The 25942-nt window shown below is 39.6% G+C and overlaps 2 protein-coding genes across 5 annotated transcripts in view; both read right to left on the reverse strand.

The window, feature by feature from the left end:
• CLYBL (citramalyl-CoA lyase) overlaps positions 1–25942 on the reverse strand; it is a 241021-nt gene that overhangs the window by 15667 nt on the left and 199412 nt on the right. For 3 of the 4 annotated variants that reach the window (XR_014298064.1, XM_082675686.1, XM_082675685.1), the window contains exons 3-7: positions 13136–13324; positions 9074–9175; positions 7234–7327; positions 5747–5914; positions 1058–1182 (exon numbers count right to left, since the gene is read on the reverse strand). Coding sequence is in view for 3 of the 4 variants with exons in the window: in XM_082675686.1 (XP_082531812.1) it covers positions 1058–1182; positions 5747–5914; positions 7234–7327; positions 9074–9175; positions 13136–13324 (678 nt within the window). In the remaining variant the exon portion in view is untranslated. The remainder of the gene's footprint in view (positions 1–1057; positions 1183–5746; positions 5915–7233; positions 7328–9073; positions 9176–13135; positions 13325–25942) is intronic. The other variant, XM_082675687.1, reaches the window with a different exon arrangement.
• Positions 23923–24701, reverse strand: LOC309836138 (STING ER exit protein-like). The gene has a single exon (XM_082675972.1). The coding sequence runs from the start codon at positions 24631–24633 to the stop codon at positions 23965–23967; it is 669 nt and encodes a 222-aa protein (XP_082532098.1). The 5' UTR covers positions 24634–24701; the 3' UTR covers positions 23923–23964.

Consider the following 25942-nt stretch of genomic DNA (forward strand, 5'->3'; position numbering starts at 1 on the left):
ACTTTCGAAAGTCCTGGGATTTTTAGGTGCTTTTACTGCCAGTGAAAAGTGTAAGCCACACTTCTCACACTGATGTCACCGGTTCACCACTGAAAACCAATTTTGTTCTTTTTTTTTTGTAGGGGGTACTGTTTAACATTTAGAACCTTCATAATGTTTCAACATTCTTTCTCCCCTAAGTACTTTTGCATTACAGGCATCAAAACTTCACTCCTTATGTAAGTAACAAGGCCAGGTTTAGATATAACCTCCAGGATGGATTTATAAATGCAACTTTCCCCCCATCCTCTTAAAAAGAGGCAAACGGTATTATTGCAAATAACCTTTAAGATAATTAACTGACAATGCTGCAACTAGCATAAAATCTTCCTTCAGGCGACACCTAATTTAAGTGTTACTGGCACAAAGTGGAGACAGATTGTGCATCACCACTGCAATATTTACATAGCAGAAACCCACAGAGCAGGAAACGCGAGGCTCAATGATGCACTAAATTAGGAACAACCATACTCCAGTGTTAATTTGCTTTCTATTCTATCCAAATCTCAGGTCCAGAAATTGGTACTAACACATATACAACCTCCCACTCTTAAATGACTAAACCGGAGATTTTTGTACTTTTTTCTCCCCAAATTAAAATAACTTGAAATTTATTTCTTCTCTCCAAAAGAGCCATTTGATCAAACTGTGTTTATTTCATTACAACTTGCTCTCATTCTGATCTAAAATTATTTTCATATGAATGCTGCATCGGGTCTGTAGAGTAAAACTAAACAGACTTCTGTTTTCTCAAAGGCTGCCAATATAGTTTATGAAAAGAATAAAATGAGAAACTTGAGATCCAGTGAGTGAAATATTTAGGAACGTGGAAGGGCAAATTTACCTTAAGTGAATTTCTCAGTGGTAAATGTTGTCCCCCCCTAAGCCCACACATATCCTCCTCCTCAAAATACGAGTTTTTAAAAACCACTCAAACAGTATCTATTTTTTCATTCTTCCCCACAGTATCTTAAACGCCAGATTCACCAATGTTTCAAGGCATTAACAAAACATTTACCTTTCCTAACTGTTGATGTTCTTTAAAGGCAGCAATCAGTTCTTCAGCCCACTTAAGTTTTTCAGGGGAAGGAGAAAACTGCTCCTGGACCACTGCAATTTGGTTAGGGTGTATCACCTGCTTACCTACAGAAAGATTAATAACACCGGAAACACAAAACAACAAACACATGTTCAAACAAAATGTCTCAACCACGCCAGTCTCCTGAATGCCTTACAGTCTGTATGTAAAATAACTAATTATTTTTAGAACTTTTTAAAAAGAAAATAACACAATCAGGCAGGCTTTTCCAGAATACCCCATAAGAACAAATACAACAATGGGAGTAATTGTGTTTCCGATCCTATAGAAATGCCATCTCAGAGCAGATAATCTCTCATTTTTAGTTACAGGTGGATTGACCAGGCAGCTCGTTGAATAACTGCTTGGCTGGAACTTTAAAAGGATAATGTCTGCAAATTAAAGTGATTATTTTGAGTTAAAGTAGAAAAAAATTACATGTTAATTCTTTCCAATTCTGCAAGTTGTCTTTTGCTTATTCTGTACCATTACCCCATCTTCCATGATTTCTTTTAAAAGTGGTCTGTTGGTTTTCATAAAGCTTACAGAAGCAGACATTACAACTATATTAATATCAATAGTGTCTTACAATAATACATTCAATTTTCTTTCTTTCAGATGAACTTAGTGTATCCCTTCTAACCACTAATAGAAAATTGGATTTCAATGAAAAAATTTTATTCAGTACAGTAAAACAGAAGGCAGATTTGAACACTGTGATCTCTAGATTACTCCATTTAAAAATGTTTAAATAAAAAATTACATAAAGTTTCCCTAACCAAAAAAACCCCCCCTCAGATTTTCCCTTTTTGCTTATGGAATGAAGATTGGATATTTCTCCTTTATACAGATGCTTAGACACCCCAGAAGAAATCTTATTTCTGTAGTAACGGTTTTAAAAAAGCTTTAAAAAGGAATCTTAAATTAAAACATTATACAAAGATAAGAGTCACAGGATTCTATGAAATCATGTAGTCATTAAAAAAACGATTTAACAATCAGGGAAGAGTGGAATCTAATCAGGTCATTGATAAAATGCAACATACTTTAATGTTATAATAATGATGAGATTATATTTTATTATATGATAAAATTACAGACATATTTGGTTCTTTAAAAATGAATGTACACTTAATGATAATTTACTCTGCTAAGTATATTTGTTGGCATATCAATTTGCTTTGCTTTTGAAATAGCTGCTTTAACATATAGCCAGTACAAATTATATCCTTGATGTTTTATTAAAGGTGCATTCCTGTTACTGTCATTATATTCTGTCAAATAGAAAAAAGAACAATGTTTCTAAAAAAATTTTTTTACTATTTCATGAAAAAGAGTTTAAGTAAATAAATATAACAATATCTTTTCTTTACAGTAGCATAATTAAAACATCCTCATGTTGCTATTTCATTATCTGTCAGCATACTAATAAAACATTAAAATCTTATATAAATAAAGATGCTTTAAATTATTTGAGGAATAATTTCTGGGAACAAATAACATCAATGATGACAAATGAGACTTTTTTCAATAGTAGATATTGAAATTATATTTAAGCAATCTAACAGTTGTTACAATATTATTAATAAAGGATGTCAGTTCTGGTAGTCATTTTGTACTAATCGTTAGTCCTGAATTTTATAATTTATGTACATAATTTACACTAATGTGTAAAAAGCCAGATTTCATGGGAACTTCTTGGTACAGACACTATAAATTGAGAAGCAAACATAAACTATTTACAATGCTGTGAAACTAATGATGGCTTTTAAGTAGCCATATTTTGGTACTGAGGCTAATTTTAAGATATGTGTTAGGTTTTAGAAATTTATGAACCTCCATATGTGAAGTTATCTTTCGTCAAATCTTATATATCCCAACAACTGAACATCAGACTTTAATGCCATGTGGGAGCAAAGCAAATATTTTATACAGAAGAGCTGTTATTGACAAGTTACTGAGAGGGTGCAAAATTGGAAGACATTAAAATTTATGACCATGAAATCCTTTTTACAGTACCACTTGATATATCGTGCTTTAAATCAATACCTGTCAAATCTTTTAGGTAACTGTATGATGGTGTCATTTTTGTCTTCTACAAAAGACTGCAAAAAAGAAGAAAACCTATAGTGCTTCATATTTATAATCTTTCTTCTCAGCACGTAGTACTAGAATAACTGTGATGACTAAGTAGGCTGTTAAAGCTTTATTCTAAGATTTATTTTTGGTTTCTTTTTATAAAAATAATTCCTAAAGTTAATAGTCATTTATACAGCCAATGCATTGATTTAAAATCAATTTACATGGATTGTGGCCTCATGAAACAATGAATACAGAAAAGAAACTGTAACCAGCTGTTTGTTACATGGCTAAGTTTCAAAAAACCTACAACTCATTAAAAAATATCTAATTTTTAAAAGTCGAGAAAATCCTTATTAGCACAGATCCTTATCAGTGTTATGGATAACATAATACTTTATTGAATTTTAAAACTTTCAACCACTTGCTTCAGATAGGGTGTGTAGCTCTCCTTCTTTCTTCCCCTCCTTCCTTCCTTCCCCTTTCTTTCCTTCCTTCTTTCCTTCCTTTTCTCCCTTCTTGCGCAAAGCCCCAAGTATGGCAATTAAATGACAAATAATTAGGACAAGCAGATCGTGAGTGGTCTAAAATACTCATTAAAGCATTTATTGTTTAAAAATACTACAAATAATCTATCTTATTATCAGACTAATTACCTTTTCTTGGTGTATAGAAATATAATTGGGACAATAAAGACCTTTCTAAAAATTGCAAAATGGCTCTGAAGTTTAGCTTCCTCCTTTACTGACTAGTTCACTTGAATATATAACGGGCACTGTACCCTCCGTGCCTCCTCATCCTCTCCCCTCTCCCTCCCACTTCCATTTTGTTTCTGATTTAATACTCCCTGTTGTTGAGAAACAATAGTGCCAAGTCCGTAAGCTCCTCATGCTGAGTTGGGCACAGTCTAGAAATTTAAATCTGATTTGCAATAACTTGTCTTCTACGATTGAATTAGGGACCAATTTAATTCAGTCCCGTCTCTTGGAGAAACTCTCAAACTCCCTTATAAGTTCTGGAGCAAACATTTACCCCAGAGGAAGCAGAGGACACCCAGGTTATCCTGAGTGATGGTGAGAGAGGCCCCCATCAATTTAGTGTTTTCTATTTTTTATTGTATTAGTGCCCATTTCAGAGCAACATCTGGCTGCTTGGCAGCCAAAGCCACATATTTTAGACCAACAACATCGGGGTCTGTTAGATAGATTTCATGGAGTTTTTCTCCAACTTTTCCATTTGGGCCACATCCTAACAGGTCATTGGAAGGAGGCAGGTGTCACAGGCACAGAGACAAGGACAACGCCAGGGATTCAGTGGAGGGACTCTTTCTTTCTCAGTCACTATTAAATGTAGGGAGGATTCATTTATTAATAGTTCAGATGATTGAGAAATATTTCTCTATAATAGACATTTATTTATTTATTTAACAAATTGGGGGAATCACATTTTAACTCTTTATGTTAAAGACACAAACACAAAGGTCAGAGCATTATTTAATTCTACTATAACACTAAAATGGTTTTTCAATTTTACTTTGGGTTAAATTAACATCCACGAAGGTATCTTTTACACTGAAGGTCACTTTATGAAATGTTTCTTTCATTAACCTCTAAATGAACACATTGCAAAAATATTTACAAAAGGAATAGCATGGATGCTTGTCTCTTTTCTTTATTTTTTGGGTGCATCTCTGATCAGGATATCCTTAGAACTTGCAGCAGGAGAACAAATAAGAATAAAAGAGCTTATGGTGTTTTTTACCCATGGTTGTGTACGCGTGTGTGTGTGTGTGTGTGTGTGTGTGTGTGTGTGTGTGCAACTGCTGACATGTGTTTGTGTACAGAATCGTATTGTGGTTTTTCAAAAAATAGATTTCTGTTGCAAAAATACAATTTTCGGTTGCTCCCTGGGCTCCTGGGTATCTGAGTGACTGGGCACACCAATCAACAGATATCTGCCTGTTCTCCAGGACAGGATTTCGAGGACCCGCTGATCTTAGTGCCAGTCAATGCCCATAGGTGTCCCCAGGTGCACAGACACTTACTGCGGGATGAGAGAGTGAGGAGGGGCTTGAAGTGCCAGAAGAATAAAAAGCTAGTTATGAGTTTAAAAAAAAACAACAAAGAAGATACCACTAAATTTTTTTCAGAAATAAATTAATATTTTGAATATCTGAGGAAATTTTTTTCTCCCTATCAACTCAAATTCTATGGCAGTTCCCTCAAAAACACTTCTAAAATGGCCTCATCCCTCCCCTCGTGTCAGCAAAAACTGCAACAAAATACTTAAGAGGACAGAAAAAACAGGTAAGTAATATTAGAAGAAACTAAAACGAGTGCTTTATTTTTTGACTTGTGGAGCCAAAGACAAACATGATAATTTGTTTGGCAGGTTCTGGTCCTGGATAACTTTTTCATGTTTCAAATAATGGAATAAGTATATGAGACACCTGGCTACATTAGAAACACCAGTTCCTGGTTAAATTTCTGTTTTTCTGGAATGTTTGCTTAATCCAGATACTGCTTTCTAAGATATTATCAAGAATCATACCAGTAAATCCCATTGCAGCTCCTTCTCTCGACTGCTTGAGAAGCCCCTCTCCATCCTGGAAGTCGATGTACACCAGGTCTATGGCCTGCAGACCAAAGGCCTTTGCTACAACAATAATCTTTTGTCGGGCGTAGAGAATATCTTGGGTTTCCTTACTACTTGTTGCACCTGAAAACAGAACGTTGACCGAGAAAGGAGACGTTAACTTTGGAAACTGGACCTAGATATCTATTATAAAAACGCCGTTTGTAAAGACATCTCTGTTTTCGTGGGGATTTCTCCCTAGCGAAATGATGATTCAAATATAAATGAAGAGAGGGCTATGTGGAGGCAGAGTTAAATCTCACATGTGTCTCTTTATCTTGCAAGGCATCTTTTCGTGTAGTTACTTGCACGTGCATTAAGAAAAGCCCCCCTTCCCTATCTCAGGAGCTAGACACAAATGACTTGATAGGTCACAAAGGACTCCTGGTGTATTTTTTCCTTCTTGCCATTGCTCAGAAAGTGTCAGTCCAAAGATAGCACCATAAAAGGTAGCCAAACAGCTGTGTGTGGAAATAGTTAACTTCCGTCACTGAGCACAGAATTCGTGTGCTGTGGTTGTAATGCCATGTCATAACAGGTTCTGAGCCAAATACTGCAGCTTCAGGGTGTGGAAGGGGAACTTGGGGGAACGCAAGGACGCTGATTTTGAGGGAGGCAGAAAGTGTCCACTGAGCTGCTGGATACACAAAAGTCTCCTGGAAAGACTGGTTCCTCTTTTTCCCCCAGGAGTGGGGTAACTGTCACTGTTTATATTTGGACCATATCACTGCTCAGGGAAAGCCCTTGCATTCAGGTCACTGGGAGTGGTGCTCTGAAAACACTTTGTGGCCTTGGCCTCTTTTCTAGATGCACTCACAGCCTCTAGTTAGTTATACATGCACCCAGACCAAAGACATAGTGCCCAAGGGATGGGGAAGATCGGTGAAAACAAGCATACTATCTCAATAAATATTTCATAATAAAGGGGTTCTGAAATATATTTTAGGGGGAATTTAAGATCTATTTAAAATTTTTACATACTTCATTTAATGTAGAAAATGATTCATCAAAGCAATGTGAAACTGCCTTAAATTTGTGTTAGAAGCCTAGATAGTCATCTGGCTGATGGGAAAACAACACATTTAAGCAACAGAGAGGCTGTTCACATAATGTAGTTATTATGAACACAGTAGACGTCATATATGCCTGAACATGTCTGAGGCTACGACAGGCTTTTTATTAGTTATTTTATAAATGAACGGAAGTGATGATGTAGTGTTCTGGAAGAAGGACAGCTATGAGGTGCCCTAAATTATCAGGAAGTATTGCCCATTCAGCTGAAAAACCATTGTCATGGTCGGCAAATATATATTGTCATGTAAATGCCCATTCTTGAAGGGGCAAAGAAAAAATATATACACATATGCACAGAGAGAATGAGAAGAGAAACATGTCTTTGACACCTATGCTGGCGCGAAAGTCTTCTCCTCCAAAAACGACTGCATCTAGAAAAAGACCCACTTGAGGTCCGTTCTTTAGTGCTTCTTCACACACTGCCTGTAAAAGAGCAGAACAGAACCAGAGCTCACAGAAATGCACCCATTAGAGAGAAGCAGCATGGTATATTTCAGTAACAGAAAGGTCCACCTCTTAACACAGTCTAGCTGAAAGCAGTCCTGAAAATGCAGCCCCAATTCACCCCTTTCAAAAGGTATTTAATATTGTCCAAAGTAAGTATGTTGCATATATTTGCTTTGCTTAATGGATTATATTAATATAGTTAGTAGCATATATTAATACATTTATAATGTTCAAGTTTTAGTTCATCCAATCTTTAGAGAAACTTTCAAGTTAACTCATTTTGATTGGACTGTAAGTTATTTCTGTTCTTCCAAAATTTGTTTTTGCTTTAAGAGACCCTCCAACAATAAACATAAAACCACAGGAGAAAAGGAAAGAATTTAAAAATCAAACTAATTGGATTATTTGCATTGGGATCAAGATTTCTTAGTAAATGGTCTCAGGATTAAAGACAAACAATACAAAAATCTACAACTCCAGAGGGGAAAATAAAAATGCAATAAGTCATCCAAGATGTATGAATAAGCAACTTGGACATTTCTCTGTGAAATTAAAGATGAATAACAGTCATCTTAGACAGGACTGTGATGCTGCAAAGGTGGAGAGAAAGCATGCTAACATATGTGGGTGGGGAGGACATGAGGAACTGGTGAGGACACTGTTGATTAATTTCAGGGGCTGTGAGTGCTTCTAAGTGTATTATGAATAAAATGGCAAATCAGCGCTTAAAATGAAATCACTGTATGAATCTAGATGCATCTAAGAAATATGCGTTGACTATATTCTCAGAATTCTAGGGCAGGCTGGAAGGATTTGTGCTTAGTGGTGTAAACATGATGATCACGAGGCCTGAAGCAGCTCCCCAAACATTTGCACTCTGCCCCTCCTGCATAGGCCAGTAGGTCTCTCAAAGTTTCCTCTCGGAGCCTTTGCTCACATATTATCTCTCCAGTACAGTTCAACTATCTGTTTTTGTTTTTAGGTATTTCTTCTCTCCTGCCCTTGGTCATGGGGTACTACAGTGATGATGTTCACAGGTCAGGTGGAACATGAGGCATATTTTGGAAAACAATTTAAATGGCCACTGATAAAGAGGAAGAAACAAGCTAGCTATGAATTCGTTAAGGCAAATAGTTTAATGCAGCCATACAATGGTGACAATGCTTGGCTCAGCTAATCTTCCTGAATGTATATTAGGAAATATTTTATGTTCTAATGTGGCAAACTGAAATAATATAGTACAAATTAGTGTGTATACTAACTCAAAAATAGTAATCTTATGTATTAGACATTATAGATTATGTTGCTACAAAGAGGCCTGATAATTTCCCAATAAAAGGCAATTGTTACAAAAGAATAATTGAAAGTTAATTCGTAAGGGTGACAAATGTTCATGTACGTTTATTCGATAAATGTAATAATTCACAGCAAAAATTTATATAGTGATTATTTAATTAAAATTAATGCCAGGAATATATAAATATTTCATTTAAATATTTAGGACGAGGAAGTTTTTCCTTGCTACTGCGTCTATTTCTTTGTTTTCTAAGATGCTCACAGCCTGGTTTTGGTTATTACAGATAATAAATGGTGCTCAAGGTTTACTTTGCTTATAAATCTTTCTAGAAAAATATTTTAAGTAGATGTTAAAATTGAAAACAAAAGTTCTCTTTAGGTAATAAATAAAATACTAACTTACTAGCCACATTATGGTTTCCTTACCTTAAAATTGAGCAAACCCATTGCAGTTTCCACAAAAGGGATTAAATTCATAGGTTGTTCAAGTTTTCGGCCTTGTAAGTAGAATGAAAATTTGTCTGAAAACTAGAATAAAAAGTGTCATAGGTGACTAGTGGGGGAAAAAAAATGTACAATCATTGAACTGTAGAATAGAAGTAGTATTTAAGTCTTTGACCTGAGGAAGTAATATCCCAGCCTCTTTCATCCACACAAAGAATAAAAAAAAAAAAAAAAAAAAAACGGAAAAAACAGAGGAAAGACCAAAGAGAAAAGGTAACAAAGTTCCCAGCAAACTAAATAGTAAAACCTCAAGCATTAAAAATTGTTTTTTTTTCTGAAGGCGCAATTTGAGGCCTAGGAGTTAAGAGGTGGAAGGAGAGATTCTCAAGTTTAAATGCTTTCCTTGAAAAGGTTTTTACTTAAGGCCTCTCGCCTTCCCTTCGTTCAGTGCATGTGGCAGGCCCCTAAAACAATGAAGGCTTGCTCTACCTGCCATTCTGGTTTTGTTTCGGACCCTGCACAGACATCGGTGTAACTGTTCAGAAGCCTTCTACGTGGAATCCATATTATTCATTATAGCAACACTACCCTTTGTTCGGAGGTTTTTCTTCATAATTTTTTAGCTTACCTAGGAAGACCTTAAAAAGGAAGTTTAATTCTTTGAAGACCAAAGCTCGCCAATTTTTTCCATGAGACCAGTTCACAGCTAGCTCTGTGCTGCCAGTGGGGTAGCCCAAATTCCAAAATCTATCATCTGGAAACATACAAAAGCTCTTGCACAGATCTCCCCCCCACCCCTTTCAAAGGAGAAAAAAAAAAAACCCACCACACTCTAAATTGTAAATCTATTATGTCTATCTAGATCTAATAAGATGTGGGGAGATAAAAAAAAACACACAGGTACGAAAAAACTATTTTTGTAAATAAAGATAAAAACATATATATCCATTTTAAATTTAAGGAATATTCAGCCATTAATGGATATCAAAGGAAAAGGGAATTTTAATCATCTCTCCATTCAGTCTCAGTTGGGTAAATCATATCTAAGAGATTTGCATAAATATAAACCATCAAAGACTTTTCATCTTCAAAGGGGGTTTCAAGACCCTATAAGCTTTGTACTGTAATCATCGCAGGTCACCACCCTGCAGGAATAGGGCTGCTATGGCAACATAAAAAAACTAATGCTTAAGGCTTAGCATAATATTCTGACTAATAGAAAGGAAACTCATTTTAAAGGCTGGCAGCCTATTTACCAGAAGCAGGATTAGAGGTGTTATTTCCCCTTTTAGCTGCCCCCCCCACTGCCCGTGCAGCACCTCCCTCCCCAACCAAAAAAAATCTAATCACTGGGATCTTTAAAAAGCTTTTGAGCGATTTGCAGTAACTTTACAATTAGGCTAAAATAAATCACAGCTTTCAGTAATGAAGAATTATTCCCAGTTGCTCCCGCTGCCCCTCCCTTCCTCGACACCATGATCATCGCCTCCTTAGCAACTTTACAAGGGAAGGAATAACTCAACCAAAATAGCAAGAAGGAAGAGAAGGCTACAGTTTCAGGGGACAAAATGTATAGTATTCCACGAAAATGAAAATAAAACCTAACTTATGGCACATTTAAGCTAGAAAACGGGTGGTAAAATATTAGTGATTTTGGTGTTACCTGTGCACTGGAGGAATTTTGTTTTTCTTGTTAAAAAAAGGAAAACTTGCAATGTTACTTGCCCCATTCTTTGTGATAATGGTTATAACCCCAAAAACTGTAGAGCTGAAAACTAGGTAAATCCTTTACAATATCCTTTACAACAGGGAATATCCCTGTTCCTAGTGTGAAAAATCTCTAACGCCTTTTGTTTTTAAGGCAATAGGGGCATATTTAAAAATTAAACATTCTAGCCCATCCTCCTCCTCCTCCTCCCCTTCTTTCTTAAAAAATTGCATTAAGTACTAACACAAAAGGTAACTAGTGGAGAAGTTTCAATTAATTTTTTCAAAAGGAGACGATTAAATGTTTCCGGCCTGGTAAAGTGTTCATTTCAGGGAGGTGGAGGGGACTGGGGGCGTGGGGGGAGGAAAAGAAGGGGGAAAATCACAAAGAGATTGGGGAGGAGATGAAGTAGCAGGGCTCAGCAATTCTTTCAATTCCAGTGCACACCCAATAGTGTGTTGGAAGAATGCACCCTGTTCGGGATTTGTGGGAGAATTGTCCCACGACAAAGGAGGCCGAGTCACGCTTGTTATAGTCCAATAAGCCGTGCCAGTCAAACAAGAACCCACACTAGCGACAAAAGGCCAGCAAGAGATTCTCACACAAAAGAAAACAAGGAAGCCCATCTTTCAGTTGTGCATCAGGCTCTGGGTTTTATGCTTCACATAAATACAAACGGAGAGGAAAAAATAAACAGCCCAAAAGACTTCTGTTAACTAGAAATCCTATTTAGATTTCGGTATGTTCCTCACATCCAAGGATTTAAAACAGCGAACAGAGGCCTTAGCTGAAGGCTGGGGTGAGCACTCCCCTCTCAAATGAGGGGTAATAACGGTGATAAATAGGCACTAACTATGAAACCAAAAGGGAACAGTGACTTCAGATTCCATTTCAATCAACTTAAGACACATTCGAATGGGGTGGGAACTCTTGAGAACATTAACCTGCTATCACTAGGATCTCCCAGCTCCTGAGGGGTGACCTTGCTGAGAAGAGCTCCGGTTTTGAAAGTAAATATGGGACCTTGAACGAAGGTCTTCAGGAAGACACCAATGCAGAGCTGATGGACAGAAAAATAATGGTAGCTACATGTGTAATTCTAAACTTTCTAGTAGCTACATTAAAAGAGTAAGATGAAACAGATGGTGAATTTAATTTTAATAAGAGGTTTATTCAACCCAATATATCTGAAATATTATCATTTCAACATGTAACCAACATAAAAATTATTGAGATAATTTACATTCTTTTTTCGGGGGAGGGTGCTATGAAGTCTTCAAAGTCCCGTGTATCTTACAGCGCATCTCAATTTGGACTGGCCACATTTCAAGTGCTCCCTAGCCACATGTGGCAGGCAGCCATGGCACTGGAAAGCACAGAGCCAACATAGCTACATACACGGAAAAGGTGAGCAATGTATTTGGGTGCCACAACTAGAACTCGGCGTACTGCTACAGTTGTAGCCATAGACTTAGTGATCACCCTAGATGTGGCATCAAAATCACCACTGTCCACACGCCCTTACCATGCTTCCAGCACCTGGGTGCCACGGGCCCTCCTCTCAGGAGTGGCACAGTGGAACCGTACTGTATTTGGCAGAGATCTGCAGTATCACTGCAGCCCCTAAATAAAATCTAGCCTCACCCTCCAACCTCCACCCCACTTTAACAATTAAAACAATCATAGTATAATTAGGCCCATTTCAAAGTTTTCTTAAGTAATTTGACATGCCAAGGGTTTATTGGCTGAAAAGTCTGTCATGAAACAAACACACCTGTCAGCAATTTAAAAAGGATGAACTAGAAAACTGTTCAGGAAATAATATCTGTGCTAATTAAAACCACTAGTTAAAAGCTTCCTGTCTTTTCCTATAGTTGCCCCAAGGAGTGACCTTTTCCTCTCCTCCTCTAGGTTCATTTTTTCCTTTGCAGCTAATGTGCTTTCACTGTCTCTGATGACTTCAGATGAATCTGCCTAAGAGGTATGCAAATCACTGCTCTTCCAGGTGGAGGGTTAGGGCCTGGCCGGGTGTAGTCTCAGGTAAGCTGGTTTCCAGGGGCTGCTCTGGAGGAGGCTGTTCTGTCTAAACCACAGATCTGTTAAGGCAGCAGAAGCATCATTTCAAGTGCAGAGCTGTTCCAGTGAACACTTAGGCAAAGCCAGGTTCTCCTTGTGTGCAGGAAATGGTCTTTGGGACCTGCTCCTTTTTCTCAGTTCCCTTTCTCTCGGCTCTGTGTATGCATTTTCAAAACCTGCAGCACCCAAATCCTTCCTTTCTGCTACTCCTTGTTAGCCTCTCCTGAGTCTTTAATTAAAGCAAAGCATGAGCTACTCACCCACTGGATTTCTTCAGGATCTTCTACCTTCGGGAGCATCAGGCTGGAAGGAAGGACCCGGGACCGCAGGAGGGCCTGCAGGTCTTCTTCGGCCAGACCACTGGACACTGAGTTGATTCTTACACACTTTTCAGTTGGGCCCAGATCAAAGTCTTCAAGAGTTTTTACTATTCTCAATCGAGCTTCATCCTATGAGTGTAGATAAAATGTAACTCCTAAGTTTATTTATCATTGAGAAGAAACACAATCAAACTGTCTGTGAAACTCTTATGTGGATGGAGAGTCTGAGCACCATTACGATGTCTACTATGTCCACCAAATAACTGGTATTTGAAATGAATTGTCCAGTCCGATGGGCAAGTGACTGATTTCCAGACTTCACTCGAGATGACTATAGCAGAGATGAAAGCCATTGTAATGCACGTTGGTGAAACTCTAAATAGTGGTCTCAGGACTTCCCTGGTAACACACTGGTTAAGAATCTGCCTGCCACTGCAGGGGACATGGGTTTGATCCCTGGTCCGGGAAGATGCCACATGCCGCGGAGCCACTAAGCCCGTGTGCCACAACTACTGAGCCTGCACTCTAGAGCCTGTGAGCCACAACTACTGAAGCCTGTGCGCCTAGAGCCTGTGCTCCGCAACAAGAGAAGCCTGTGCACTGCAACGAAGAGTAGCCCCCGCTCGCCACAACTAGAGAAAGCCTGTGTGCAGCCACGAAGACCTAACGCAGCCAAAAATAAATTAATAAATTTATAAATAAATAGTGTTCTCATTTTGCGCATTAGCATTACTTTCCCATTGGAAAGGTAAAATAACTAATAGGTAACATTTATTGAGCATTTACTAAGCACCAGGCATGGTGCTAAGTGCTCTACCTGCATTTTCTCATTGAATAAATACAAGAAACTAGATAATTTATGGATTAATGGTAGTCTTGACTGCCAGCATATTCACATTAGGGAAAAAAATAAGGATTTGTTTTTCTCTTTCCACATGCGTCATGCTTTTTTTATTCACTTAAAAATTTTTTTGCAACTGAGTTGAATCTTAACATTTAATTAAGAAGGCACTCACAGGAAAATGACACTTCACACTACAAAAAAGCTCTAGCTTATTCAGATGGAAGGCAATAATATCACCAAGAAATCCCTTCATGAAGTGGTGGACAAATACATTTTTTTCTTTGATTTGGCAGGCTTTGCTCCACAGTTAAGAAAAGCTGAAAGGTTGAAAGTCTGATTCAGTATTTGAATTGTCCCCAGAAAAACTATATAAAACCAAACATGTTATTTATTGGCTTTGCGTTGGGGTGATGAAGCGGGGACAGGGGTTGGGGAGAGGGGAGTGCACTTGGGGCGTGGGGGCAGGAATCAAGGGAAAGAAAGCCCTTGAGGTCATTACTTCCTGCCAATTTCAGTTTCAAAACCAAATTCCTCCAACTTGCCAACAGCCCTCAACAAATTCTCATGGTCAGAATGAACACTTATCAAAAGTAGTTTCATTTGGGAAGGGTTTTTATGATACTAATAAAACTTTAAAGCTTCTCACTGTTGATGAATGTAGTTTGAAAAAAAAGGTCTTAACAATATATGGCCATTTGGATAGCAGTTGTTATCTAGGAAAATAATAAACCAAAGCAGAGAGAAAAAATAATTATTTGAGCCAATATTGAGTTGAAGTCCAATCAAGGAGACAAGCCAAGACAGTAGATTTAAACCAGGCGGATGTAGGTCTATGACCGGGTAGAAGCAGGGAAGGCCTCCAAATGTGGTCTGAGTTAAGCAGTGTGAGGAAACCAGCTTAGAGTTGTCAAGTCGGATGGACGCAGAGTACATAGGAGCAGTCTGAGACAGCTCTGTGGAGTCCTGATTTACTGAGCTCTGACTGCCAATAATTATGCCAAGCTTAGACAAAAGCAAGAGAGAGCTCACGCCAGCTAAAGTGAGGAAGGATGCAGCCAACAGTGGCTTGGTTCCACACCTTGCTGTGGGCTGTCCCACAGCAATAAAATGCATCCACTTGCTCTGTCATGCCCTCTCGCTGCAGCCACAGGATAGGAAGATCCTGAAGGTGAAGGTCAGAAGTCAACTCATCAACTCAGTAGTATGGTTCCAAGGCCATCAACAGCTGTCGAGAGAAATGCTTCCTGTGTGTATCTAGATCCATAGCCTCAAAGAACCCAAGATGTGCTATGCTCCATGCAGCCTGGCACAGCTACAAACCCAGGATGGCTTCAGCTCAGAAAAGTTTCAACTTCCAGGTTTCCTTTCAAGGGCAGGTCGGGCTTGTAAAGGGTCTGCTGGGACAAAGTGTATGGGAAATGGAAGGGAACTAACTAGATCATTTGGGCTGAAGTGCATTTTAAAACTTGAGTTATTTGAGGGACTTTCCTGGTGGCGCAGTGGTTAAGAATCCTCCTGTCAATGCAGCGGACACGGGGTCGAGCCCTGGTCCGGGAAGATCCCACATGCCGTGGAGCAACTAAGTCTGCGAACCACAACTACTGAGCCCGCGTGCCTAGAGCCCAAGCTCCACAGCAAGAGAAGTCACCGCAATGAGAAGCCTGCGCACTGCAACAAAGAGTAGGCCCTGCTCGCCGGAACTAGAGAAAGCCCGCGCACAGCAACGAAGACCCAACACAGCCAAGAATAATTAAATAAGTAAATAAATTTATTAAAAAAACCCCAAAAAACTTGAGTTATTTGAATCATCACCTCCATCCTCTAGTTTAATCTGCATGTGCGCTCAAGGACGCAGGATCCCTGGCAACATCAGCTTCCTAAATTGTTCATGTTGGCGTCAAACAAAATCTGACCTCTAAGCTGTTTAGTTGTGTCACTTGGATTCGAAGGGGACTGTTTGTTCAAAGCTCATGTTCTAAACCTGTTTGTGATTTTTATCTAAAGTCAGATTGCCATGGTTTCAGCACATTCCGGTTTACTTAGTAAAATTCAGCCCTTGTGAAATTGGCTGCAAATGAAGTACCCCATTCCAATTTTAGGCATAATCTGATTAGTACTTTTCATGCTGTAATAATGAGCAGTGAATACTCAGCATTTTATTAGACTTTTCTTCCTCTTTCTGGCTCAGAATTAAAACCAAGCTCTTTCCACTTCATCATTCTGTACCTTTCCAAAAAAAGATGATGGCTTTGGAGTTATATTGCCATACAACACCCTTATTAACGGGCTGTTGCTTGTGACAATTTACATAAGTGAAGTGTGCATCCCTCTGCTGTGTATCCCAAAATATCCAACAACTTCACTGAATTTACACCAACCAACAAGCATGTTGATTTTTTTTTCTTTTTGGTATTTTAATGGTGAAATATGTTACTTTGCTAGCAAACACACCCATGCCATCTGTTGGGTGAGAGGAAGGCAGTTTCTAAGAACAATTAAATTTAGTTCTGGGTCTTCAGCTAGAGAGAGCCACAGTCCACCAGTTGTGAAAAGAAAGAAATTCTGTTCATGCTGTTCTCTCTCTATCACAGGCCTTACGTCTTGCTACCGTGTCTCTTACATCTCTCTCATCTCCATCACCTCGCTCCCTTCACACTTTCATTCTCTTTTTCTTTGGCTCTTGTTTGGCCCTGACCATCCTTCCAAGTGCCATCTCATTAGGGGGATTAGTAAGACTCGGCCTGGCAGACACCACCTTCTCAGAAGGGCTATCCAGGTGATCTGCTGAGATTATTGGGAGGTAAATGCTCCCTGGAGAAAGAAGGAAAAGGAAATGAAGGCAAAAAGAGGCCACTCAAAAACAACTGTTTTTGGGGGGTGGGGTGGTCTTACATTCTGGAAGCAAAACAGGTTGTTCAAAATGGAGTTGAGAAGGAACTGTACTCTGAATGTGCTGGCACTGCAGGGCAGCCTGGTAAGCATTTCTCAGTGTAGGGCGAACCTGTCCTCCTAAAATCTGACAACCTGAAAAGAGGGAGTAATGAGTGCAAGGCCTTCCTCAACAGTTACATGAGACTTTTGCAGAGACTAATTACCTTTGTGTGTTTGTAGCATGTTTGATTCCAGAGGTGGGCTCTGCAAAGGCCACAAAGAAAGTTGGCACAGGTCAGACTCTTCACAGGCCCTGGTCCTAAAAGGTGGTATTACCAAAGTTCCCACATTCAACTGATACTTCGTGCCATGGGCTGCTCAGTGCAGTGGACCGGTGGCTAATAAACTTGTCCTTATACATAAGCCACCGTATTATGTGACTCTGGGCCAGGAACCAAGGCGTGCTATGATTTCAGAGACCGGATTCTTATCACCTGGGGAAGAGACATGCTCTGCTGACGTAAGAAAGCGGATAAATCAACCATCACCGAGACCTGCAGACTCTGAAATTAAAGGAGAAAATATGCGTGCCGTTGGTTCAATTGGCACCCATTAAAGCTAATAACTAATCAGCCTTGCAAGTTTCTAGCTCAGAATGATCAAATCTGCAAAGAAAACAACATCCGTCCACTTTTACACTCCAGTGGAAGAGGTGGTCCCTCGCGGCGGGGCGGCACAGTCTCGCCATCTGGAGAATAAATCGAGTGTGAAGTACAGTATAGTTTGGGACCAAGCTCCGTGGCAGCAGCTCAGCAGTCAGTTCATTAGTTCCAAACTTCCAGGGATTAGAGCGACATCAATTCTACTGTCGGATAGGAAGAGACAGACAGGATACGAGATTCAAGGAGGATTGTGACAACCAGGAGGAGCCCCTTGGGCTTATTTATAAAACTACAAAGTATAAACATACCCAAATAAGTGTCTTAAATAATAGCATTATTACAGTTTCATAACATCTGAATTAACACCTTCCTCTTCTTCCACCTCCACCCCGAAACCCTGTATGTTAATAACATATAATGTTTTCAGATGAAGTCGCCAAGACGACCCTGAATGCAACAGGAGCAGTGAGAAAGCTGTGCGGCCGAAACAAGACTTGGGAGTTAAGAAGTACGGAATATTTTCTAGGCTCTGGGGAGATGCATAACCTCTGTGATTTTTAAAAATGAGCAATGACTATTTTCATCCTACAAAAGGCAAATTGCCATGCCAATACTCAAAATCACTAGTGAATTCTGTCTTTTCTGAATTTGTCCATCTCACCTCACTTTGATTTCATCTGACTCATAAAATGATGTCATAAGCATGGATTGGAATGGGCAAAAGGCCCTGATATTGTCATCTATATAAAATTATTTTTTTGAAAATTTTGAGATTGTTTGGTTTAAAATAAAAAGTTCTGATGTATTGTTCCATTTAAGGATCTCCCTTTTCATATAAGTTCTTTTTATACACTAATATTAAAAAACAGAAGTGTTTGTGACAAAGTCATCATTAGAAAATTACTGTATTTTTCTTACAAATGTATAAAATGTATTATAATCACAGAGACTGCTGTAGTTACTGCATTAGAAAAAAAGCCAAATTCTCACTGATTATTACAACCTGGTAGTGTTTCTTTAGGTAAGATGGTAGTGTTGAGTTTTCTAACCCCCAAAAATCTTGGTTTGCCTGTTTTTTTTTTAACCTTTTTTTTTTTTTTTTGGCTGCACCATGTGTGGCATGCGGGATCTTAGTTCTCAGACCAGGGATTGAACCCACGCCCCCCTGCAATGGAAGCACAGAGTTTTAACCACTGGACCACCAGGGAAGCCCCTTGGTTTGCCTGTTTTTGAAAAAAGAAAATCTACAGCAATATTGAACATACCATGAGTTAACTGGTTAAAATTTCATTCATCAATAACACCAAAAGCACTGGTAACAAAAGAAAAAATAAATTGAACTTCATGAAAAATTTAAAATGTTGTGCATCAAAAGATACTTTCAACAGAGTGAAAAGGCAACCCACAGAATGGGAGAAAATATTTGCAAATCATATGTCTGATAAAGGAATATATATTCAGAACATATATAGAACTTCTAAAACTCAGCACCAAAAAAACAAACACCACAATTCAAAAATGGGCAGAGGACTTGAACAGACATTTCTCCTAAGAAGATATAAAAATGGACAATGAGCACATGAAAAGATGTTCAGTATCATTAATCATTAGGGAAATGCAAGTCAAAACTACGAGACACCACTTAACACCCATTAGGATGGCTACTGTCAGAAAAACAGAAAAAAACAAGGGTTGGAGAGGATGTGGAGAAATTGGAACCCTTGTGCACTGTTGGTGGGAATGTAAAATGGTGCAGCCGCTATAGAAAATAGCATGGCAGTTCCTCAAAAAATTAAAAATAGGACTTCTCTGGTGGCGCAGTGGTTAAGAATCTGCCTGCCTGTGCAGGGGACATGGGTTCGAGACCTGGTCAGGGAAGATCCCACATGCCGCGGAGCAACTAAGCCCGTGCGTTACAACTACTGAGCCTGCGCTCTAGAGCCCGCGAGCCACAACTACTGAGCCTGCGCTCTAGAGCCCGCGTGCCACAACTACTGAAGTCCACGCGCCTAGAGCCCGTGCTCCATAACAAGGGAAGGCACCTCAATGAGAAGTCCGCGCACCACAACAAAGAGTAGCCCTGCTCGCCGCAACTAGAGAAAGCCTGAGCAGCAACGAAGACCCAACGCAGCCAAAATAAATAAATAAGTAAAATAAATTTATTAAAAAAATTAAAAATAGAATTAACATATGATGCAGCAATTCCACTTCTGGGTATATACCCAAAAGCACTGAAAGCAGGTCTCGAAGAAATTATTTGTACACCCATTTTTATAGCAGCATTATTCACAATAGCTAAAATGTGGAAGTAAACCAAGTGTCCACTGACAGAAGAATGGATAAGCAAAATGTGTTAAATATGTGCAATGGAATATTGTTCAGGTTTAAAAAGGAAGGAAATTCTGACACATGCTACAACATGGATAAACCTGCTGTGCTAAGTGAAGACATTATGCTAAGTGAAATAAGCCAGTTACAAAAGGACAACAATGTGAATATATTTAATAACCACTTAATGGTACACTTAAAAATGGCTAAGATGGTAAACTTTATATTTTATCACAATAAAATTGAGGAAAATGTTCATTTATTGATTTCATCCCATAAGTTATTACACTCTAGGCATTCTGTTTACTCTGAAACTGTAGATTTTGGTACAGCAAAGTTTCTGATATGCTGATTATGAAAGATCCTTTAAAACACAGGTTTATTAAAATGCCAAATCAGCTTTCATTCAAAGGACTAAGAAGGCTCAGGATGTGTATGGGTGGATACACTGGCATACAAGTACAAGTAGCTCTTTGAGTCTCTGTTTTCAGTTCTTTTGGGTATATACCTAGGAGTAGAATTGCTGGGCCATTTAGTAATTCTATGTTTAGCTTTTTGAAGAACTGCCAAACTGTTTTCCAAAGTGGTTGTACCACATTTTACATTTCCCACCAACACTGTTATCAGAGTTCCAAATTTTTCCACACTCTTGCCAACACTTGTTATTTTTCATTTTATTTGTTTTTGATAATAGCCATCCCAGTAGATGTGATATGGTATCTCGTTGTGGTTTTGATTTGCATTTCTCTAATGATTAATGATGCTGAGCATCTTTTTATGTGCTTACTGGCCATCAGTATACAGATCTTCCTTGACTTATGATGGAGTCATGTCCCGATAAACACACTGTAAGCTGAAAATGCATTTATACACCTAACCTACTGAACATTATAGCTCAGCCTAGCCTACCTTAAATGTGCTCTGAACACATATTAGCTTACAATTGCGCAAAGTCATCTAAACATGAATATCTCACGTAATTTATTGACTACTGTCCTAAATGTGAAAAACTGAATGGTTGTCTGGGTAGAGACTGATTGCCAGTGCATCGATTGTTGACCCTCGTGATCACATTGCTGATGGGAGCTGTGGTTCACTGCTGCTGCCCAGCATCACGAGACAGGATCGGACCACATATCACTAGACCAAGAAAAGACCAAAATTCAGTACTCAAAGTATGGTTTCTACTGAATGCGTACTGCTTTCGCACCATCATAAAGCTGAACCATTGTAAGTCAGGGACCATCTGTACCTTCTTTGGAGAAATGTCTATTCTAGTCCTAAATTTTAAAAAAAATGGGTTGTTTGTCTTTTGGTTGTTGGGTTATGAGTGTTCTTTATATATTCTAGATATTTAATCCGTATCAGATATATATGATTCACAAATATTTTCTCCCCTTCTGTAGGTTGTCATTTCACTTTTTTTTTTTTTGGCCACACCATGCAGCTCGTGGCATCTTAGTTCCCCAACCAGGGATCGAACCTGCATCCTCGGCAATGAAAGCACAGAGTCTTAACCACTGAACCACTGGGGAATTCCCTATCATTTCACTTTCTTTTTTTTTTTTTATGTGCAAATGATGTGACCAACAAGGGCTTTATTTCCAAAATATATAAACAGCTCATACAACTCAATAATAAAAATCCAAACCCAATCAAAAAAATGGGCAGAAGATCTACATAGACATTTCTTTAAAAAAGACATACAGATGGCCAAAAAGCACATGAAAATATGCTCAAAAATTATTAGAGGAATGCAAACCAAAATTACAATGATGTATCACCCCACACCCATCAGAATGGCTATCATCAGAAAGTCTACAAATAATAAATGCTGGAGAGGGTGTAGGAATGTAAATTAGTTACAGCCACTGTGGAAAACAGTATGGAGGTTCCTTTAAAACCTAAAAATAGAGTTACCATATGATCCAGCAATCCCACTCCTGGGCATATATCTAGAGAAAAATCATGATTTGAAAAGATACATGCACCCCAATGTTCACTGCAGCGCTGTTAACAATAGCCAAGACATGGAAGCAACCTAAATGTCCATGGACACATGAATGGATAACAAAGATGTGGTACATATATACAATGGAATATTACTCATCCATAAAAAAGCATGAAATAATGCCATTTGCAGCAACATGGATGGACCTAGAGATTATCATACTAAGTGAAGCCAGGCAGAGAAAGACAAATGTTATATCACTTATATGTGGAATCTAAAAAATAGTACAAATGAACTTGTTTACAAAACAGAAGCAGACTCAGAAACACAGAAAACAAACTTATGGGTACCAAAGGGGGGCGGGTGGGTGCATAAATTGGGAGTATGGGGTTAACAGATGCACACTACTATATATAAAACAGATAAACAACAAGGTCCTACTGCATAGCACAGGGAACTATATTCAATACCTTATAAGAAATTATAATGGAAAAGAATAGAAAAAATATAGATATATACATATGTATGTATAACCAAATCACTTTGTCGTACACCTGAAACTAACACAATATTGTAAATCAGCTATACCTCAATGAAAAAAATAATAATCTCTCTTCAAATCTAAAAACAAAACAAAACAGGTTTAGTGGAAGTAAGTATGAAAGAGCAGCAATGGTAGGAGGCTCTGGTCAGAGCAGAGTATTGGCTCTCACAGGTGGTGTAGATGATATCCAAGGAGTTTGTGGCTAAAGGGGGGTGAAGGTAAAGGTCATTGTTTGGAGTCGTGGTCAAGGAATTGTGAGGAGGTTATGGTTGCTTATCCACACGATGCCTAATTATCTCTCAACATGAGGACCAGGAAATGAGGTGGAGAGGAAGACTCAGTTGCAAAGCCCCCATTGGATGCAGGAGAGTAACTGGGAAGCTGGTCACACAGCCCCACCCCAGGCTTTCCCAGGACCCCCCCACCCCTCCTTCTCCCAGTTCTTGCTAGCTCACATCTAACCCCACTCTAACCTACTTTTCCTTCCAAATTCAGAAATCGGGGGAAAAAAAGCAAAGAAAAATGCCCTACTGTTTCCCAGCAGCACCTCACATACATGCCTTGGGTGCCTACTAAGCACCCAAGCCATGTAAATAATACGAAGAGGCTAAAACACTCCTCCTGTCCCAACACCTTGCAATACAGGTGAACAGATAAAAACATGGGTACAAACACTACATACTAATATCACTGAAGCAGTGTGACATTAAATATTTATGTATATGACACTCCTCCACAAATAGCAAATGTGAAATAAAAGACAGTCAACAGATAACTTTTATCTCGGTGTCATTTCTTTTTTTTTTTTAACATCGTCATTGGAGTATAATTGCTTTACAATGGTGTGTTAGTTTCTGCTTTATAACAAAGTGAATCAGTTATACATATACATATGTTCCCATATCTCTTCCCTCTTGCGTCTCCCTCCCTCCCACCCTCCCTATCCCACCCCTCCAGGCGGTCACAAAGCACCGAGCTGATATCCCTGTGCCAAGATTTCAAAAATCTTTAAACATTTTATTAACTTTGAAGAAGGAATAAGAATAGCTCCTTTAGAAACTAGACACACTGAAGCACTGATCTATTCACAGAGCTTCTACACAGATGAAGAAGTTTATATCAAATGGACAAAAAATAGTACAGAAGACCTATACACAGAAAGATTGAGAAAAATCCATCTCTAGAAAGCAGGTCAGATGAACTCAAAGACCTCACTGAGGGCTTCCCTGGTGGCGCAGTGGTTGGGAGTCCGCCTGCCGATGCAGGGGACACGGGTTCGTGCCCCGGTCCGGGAAGATACCACGTGCCGCGGAGCGGCTGGGCCCGTGAGCCATGTCCGCTGAGCCTGCGCGTCCGGAGCCTGTGCCCCGCAGCGGGAGAGGCCACAACAGCGAGAGGCCCGCGCACCGCAAAAAATACCTCACTGAATGTAGGAGAATCACTAGGAAGTCACGTAAAGCCTTCTGCTGGGGCATAAAGGTAGGAACCAGTCCGTGTAGTCAAGAAAACACTCTTTTTCCTCCTTATCTAAATGCTTGCCTCCAGTCTGGGTTCACGGAAAGGTCCTGATTATTTGAACTGGTTGTCAATCAAGGTTCCCTTCATTTTCGCTTTCTTGGCTTCCGGTTCAGCCAGCTCCTGCAGCCGCCTCTTACTCATGCCTTTGCGCTCCAGCTGCTTCTCAATCACCTTGGCATTCTGCGCATACGAGTCAGCAACTTCTCTAGCCTCAATCTCCTCTTCCTCTTCATCAATAGTAGACACAGTGACAGAGCTGAACTTGCCCATGTCTTTAGTCCGTTTCGTCATCATCACTTTCTTAGGAGGCTCTTGTTTCTGAGTATATATGTTCGTCTTCCCAAAACCCTGGCCAAACTTGACTACTGCTCCATCCACAATGAAGGTCACAGGAGCATTCTTCGGTTGGGACTGGTAGAAGAGTGGCAGCCCGCACTTTGCACATTTCTTCCTGTAATGTCGTTCAATGCCTTCAGGCCTCCGAATATACATAGTCTCCTCGTCTTCTGTGTTACAAAACTTGTGGGCATGTTTGGCAGCATCAATCACACGGGACCGATCCCGGCGCCTCACGGGCAATTTCTCCAACTGACAGTCCAGCACCAGGACCATCTGGCCGCATAAACAGTAGTAGACGTGAAGGGGCTTCTCACCGTCGTCATACTCCTCGCGATCCCGGGTATCGGAGCAGACTACGGACCGGGAAACTACTTTAGGCATAGCTCAGAGCAGCACCGGAAATTATAAAGGCAAAAGTAAGAGTCACCAAAAAAAAAAAAAAAAAAAAAAAAAAAGTAAGAGTCACGCGGAAATGACGTCATTCACCTCATTTCACTTCCTCTTTTTTTTTTTTTTTGCCGTACGCGGGCCTCTCACTGTTGTGGCCTTCCCCGTTGCGGAGCACAGGCTCCGGACGCGCAGGTTCAGCGGCCATGGCTCATGGGCCCAGCCGCTCCGCGGCATGTGGCATCTTCCCGTATCGGGGCATGAACCTGTGTCCCCTGCATCGGCAGGCGGACTCTCAACCACTGCACCACCAGGGAAGCCCTTATTTCACTTTCTTGATAGTGTCCTATGATGCACAAAATTTATAATTTTGCTGAAGTCCAATTTATCTATTTTTTCTTTGGTAGCTTGTGCTTTTGTTATCATTTTGAGATCATTGCCTAATCCAACATTATGAAGACTTACACATGTCGTCTTCTACTAGTTTTATAGTTTTAATTCTAACAACATTTAGGCTCTTGATATATTTCTGGTCTACTCATTTGTATACAATAGGGAGGTTTGTGATATTTTTATTTTGTGGTTTCAGTCTTCATCTCTCAACAAAATACAATGAAAATTCCCTGGGAAGAGGAAACTCAAGTGGAAAGAAAGGGCTTACTTCCATCAGCCTCTTCACTCAGCTCTGCCCTCACCCCTGACTGGTGACTGGCTGGTGTTTAGCTTTCCTGTTGCCAAGGCCTTATCCACCACCTCCCCGCCATGCTCCTCTTTCACTTTGCCCTTTCCCCATCTGCTCCTAATGGATTTTCCTCAACTATATATGAAAGGTCTTGTGTTGTTGTGTTTTTTTTTCTGAGGACCTTGCCAGGCTACCCCATGAGCCTCTGAGGGACCTCAAACCCAAACCTATAGGGAACTGTGGAGCTACTCCTGAGAAGATGTCCTGCATGGGCATAGCTGCCCGTGTTTTTTACATTTCTTGTTAACTTTATGATTTAACAGTGAGGCTCTGAGGTACACTTTGCACACAGCTCTTCGCAAAGACAAAGTATTTACTTACTAAAGGCTTGCATCGCCCTTCCCAAAGCCAGTAATGACCACCACGCTCAGATTTGACTGGAGCTCCGGAGTCTGCAAGTTCATGGCTCTCTCCACTCATTATTTTCTTTGTTCTCACTCATTGCTTGTTCTCAGCCTCAGAGGAGCAATGTTATTTCTGTGTTCTACTAGGGCACACGAGATCTGTTCCAAGTGGGATGATCTGAGTGAGGAAGGGGTGCTATGACTGCTCTCTCCTGGG

The sequence above is a fragment of the Grampus griseus genome (assembly GCF_964374135.1).
Source record: "Grampus griseus genome assembly, chromosome: 18".
Lineage (NCBI taxonomy): Eukaryota > Metazoa > Chordata > Mammalia > Artiodactyla > Delphinidae > Grampus > Grampus griseus.

Excerpts from the sequence above, each read along its gene's own strand:
- LOC309836138 (XM_082675972.1), bottom strand. The coding sequence starts at position 24,633 with ATGCCTAAAGTAGTTTCCCGGTCCGTAGTCTGCTCCGATACCCGGGAT.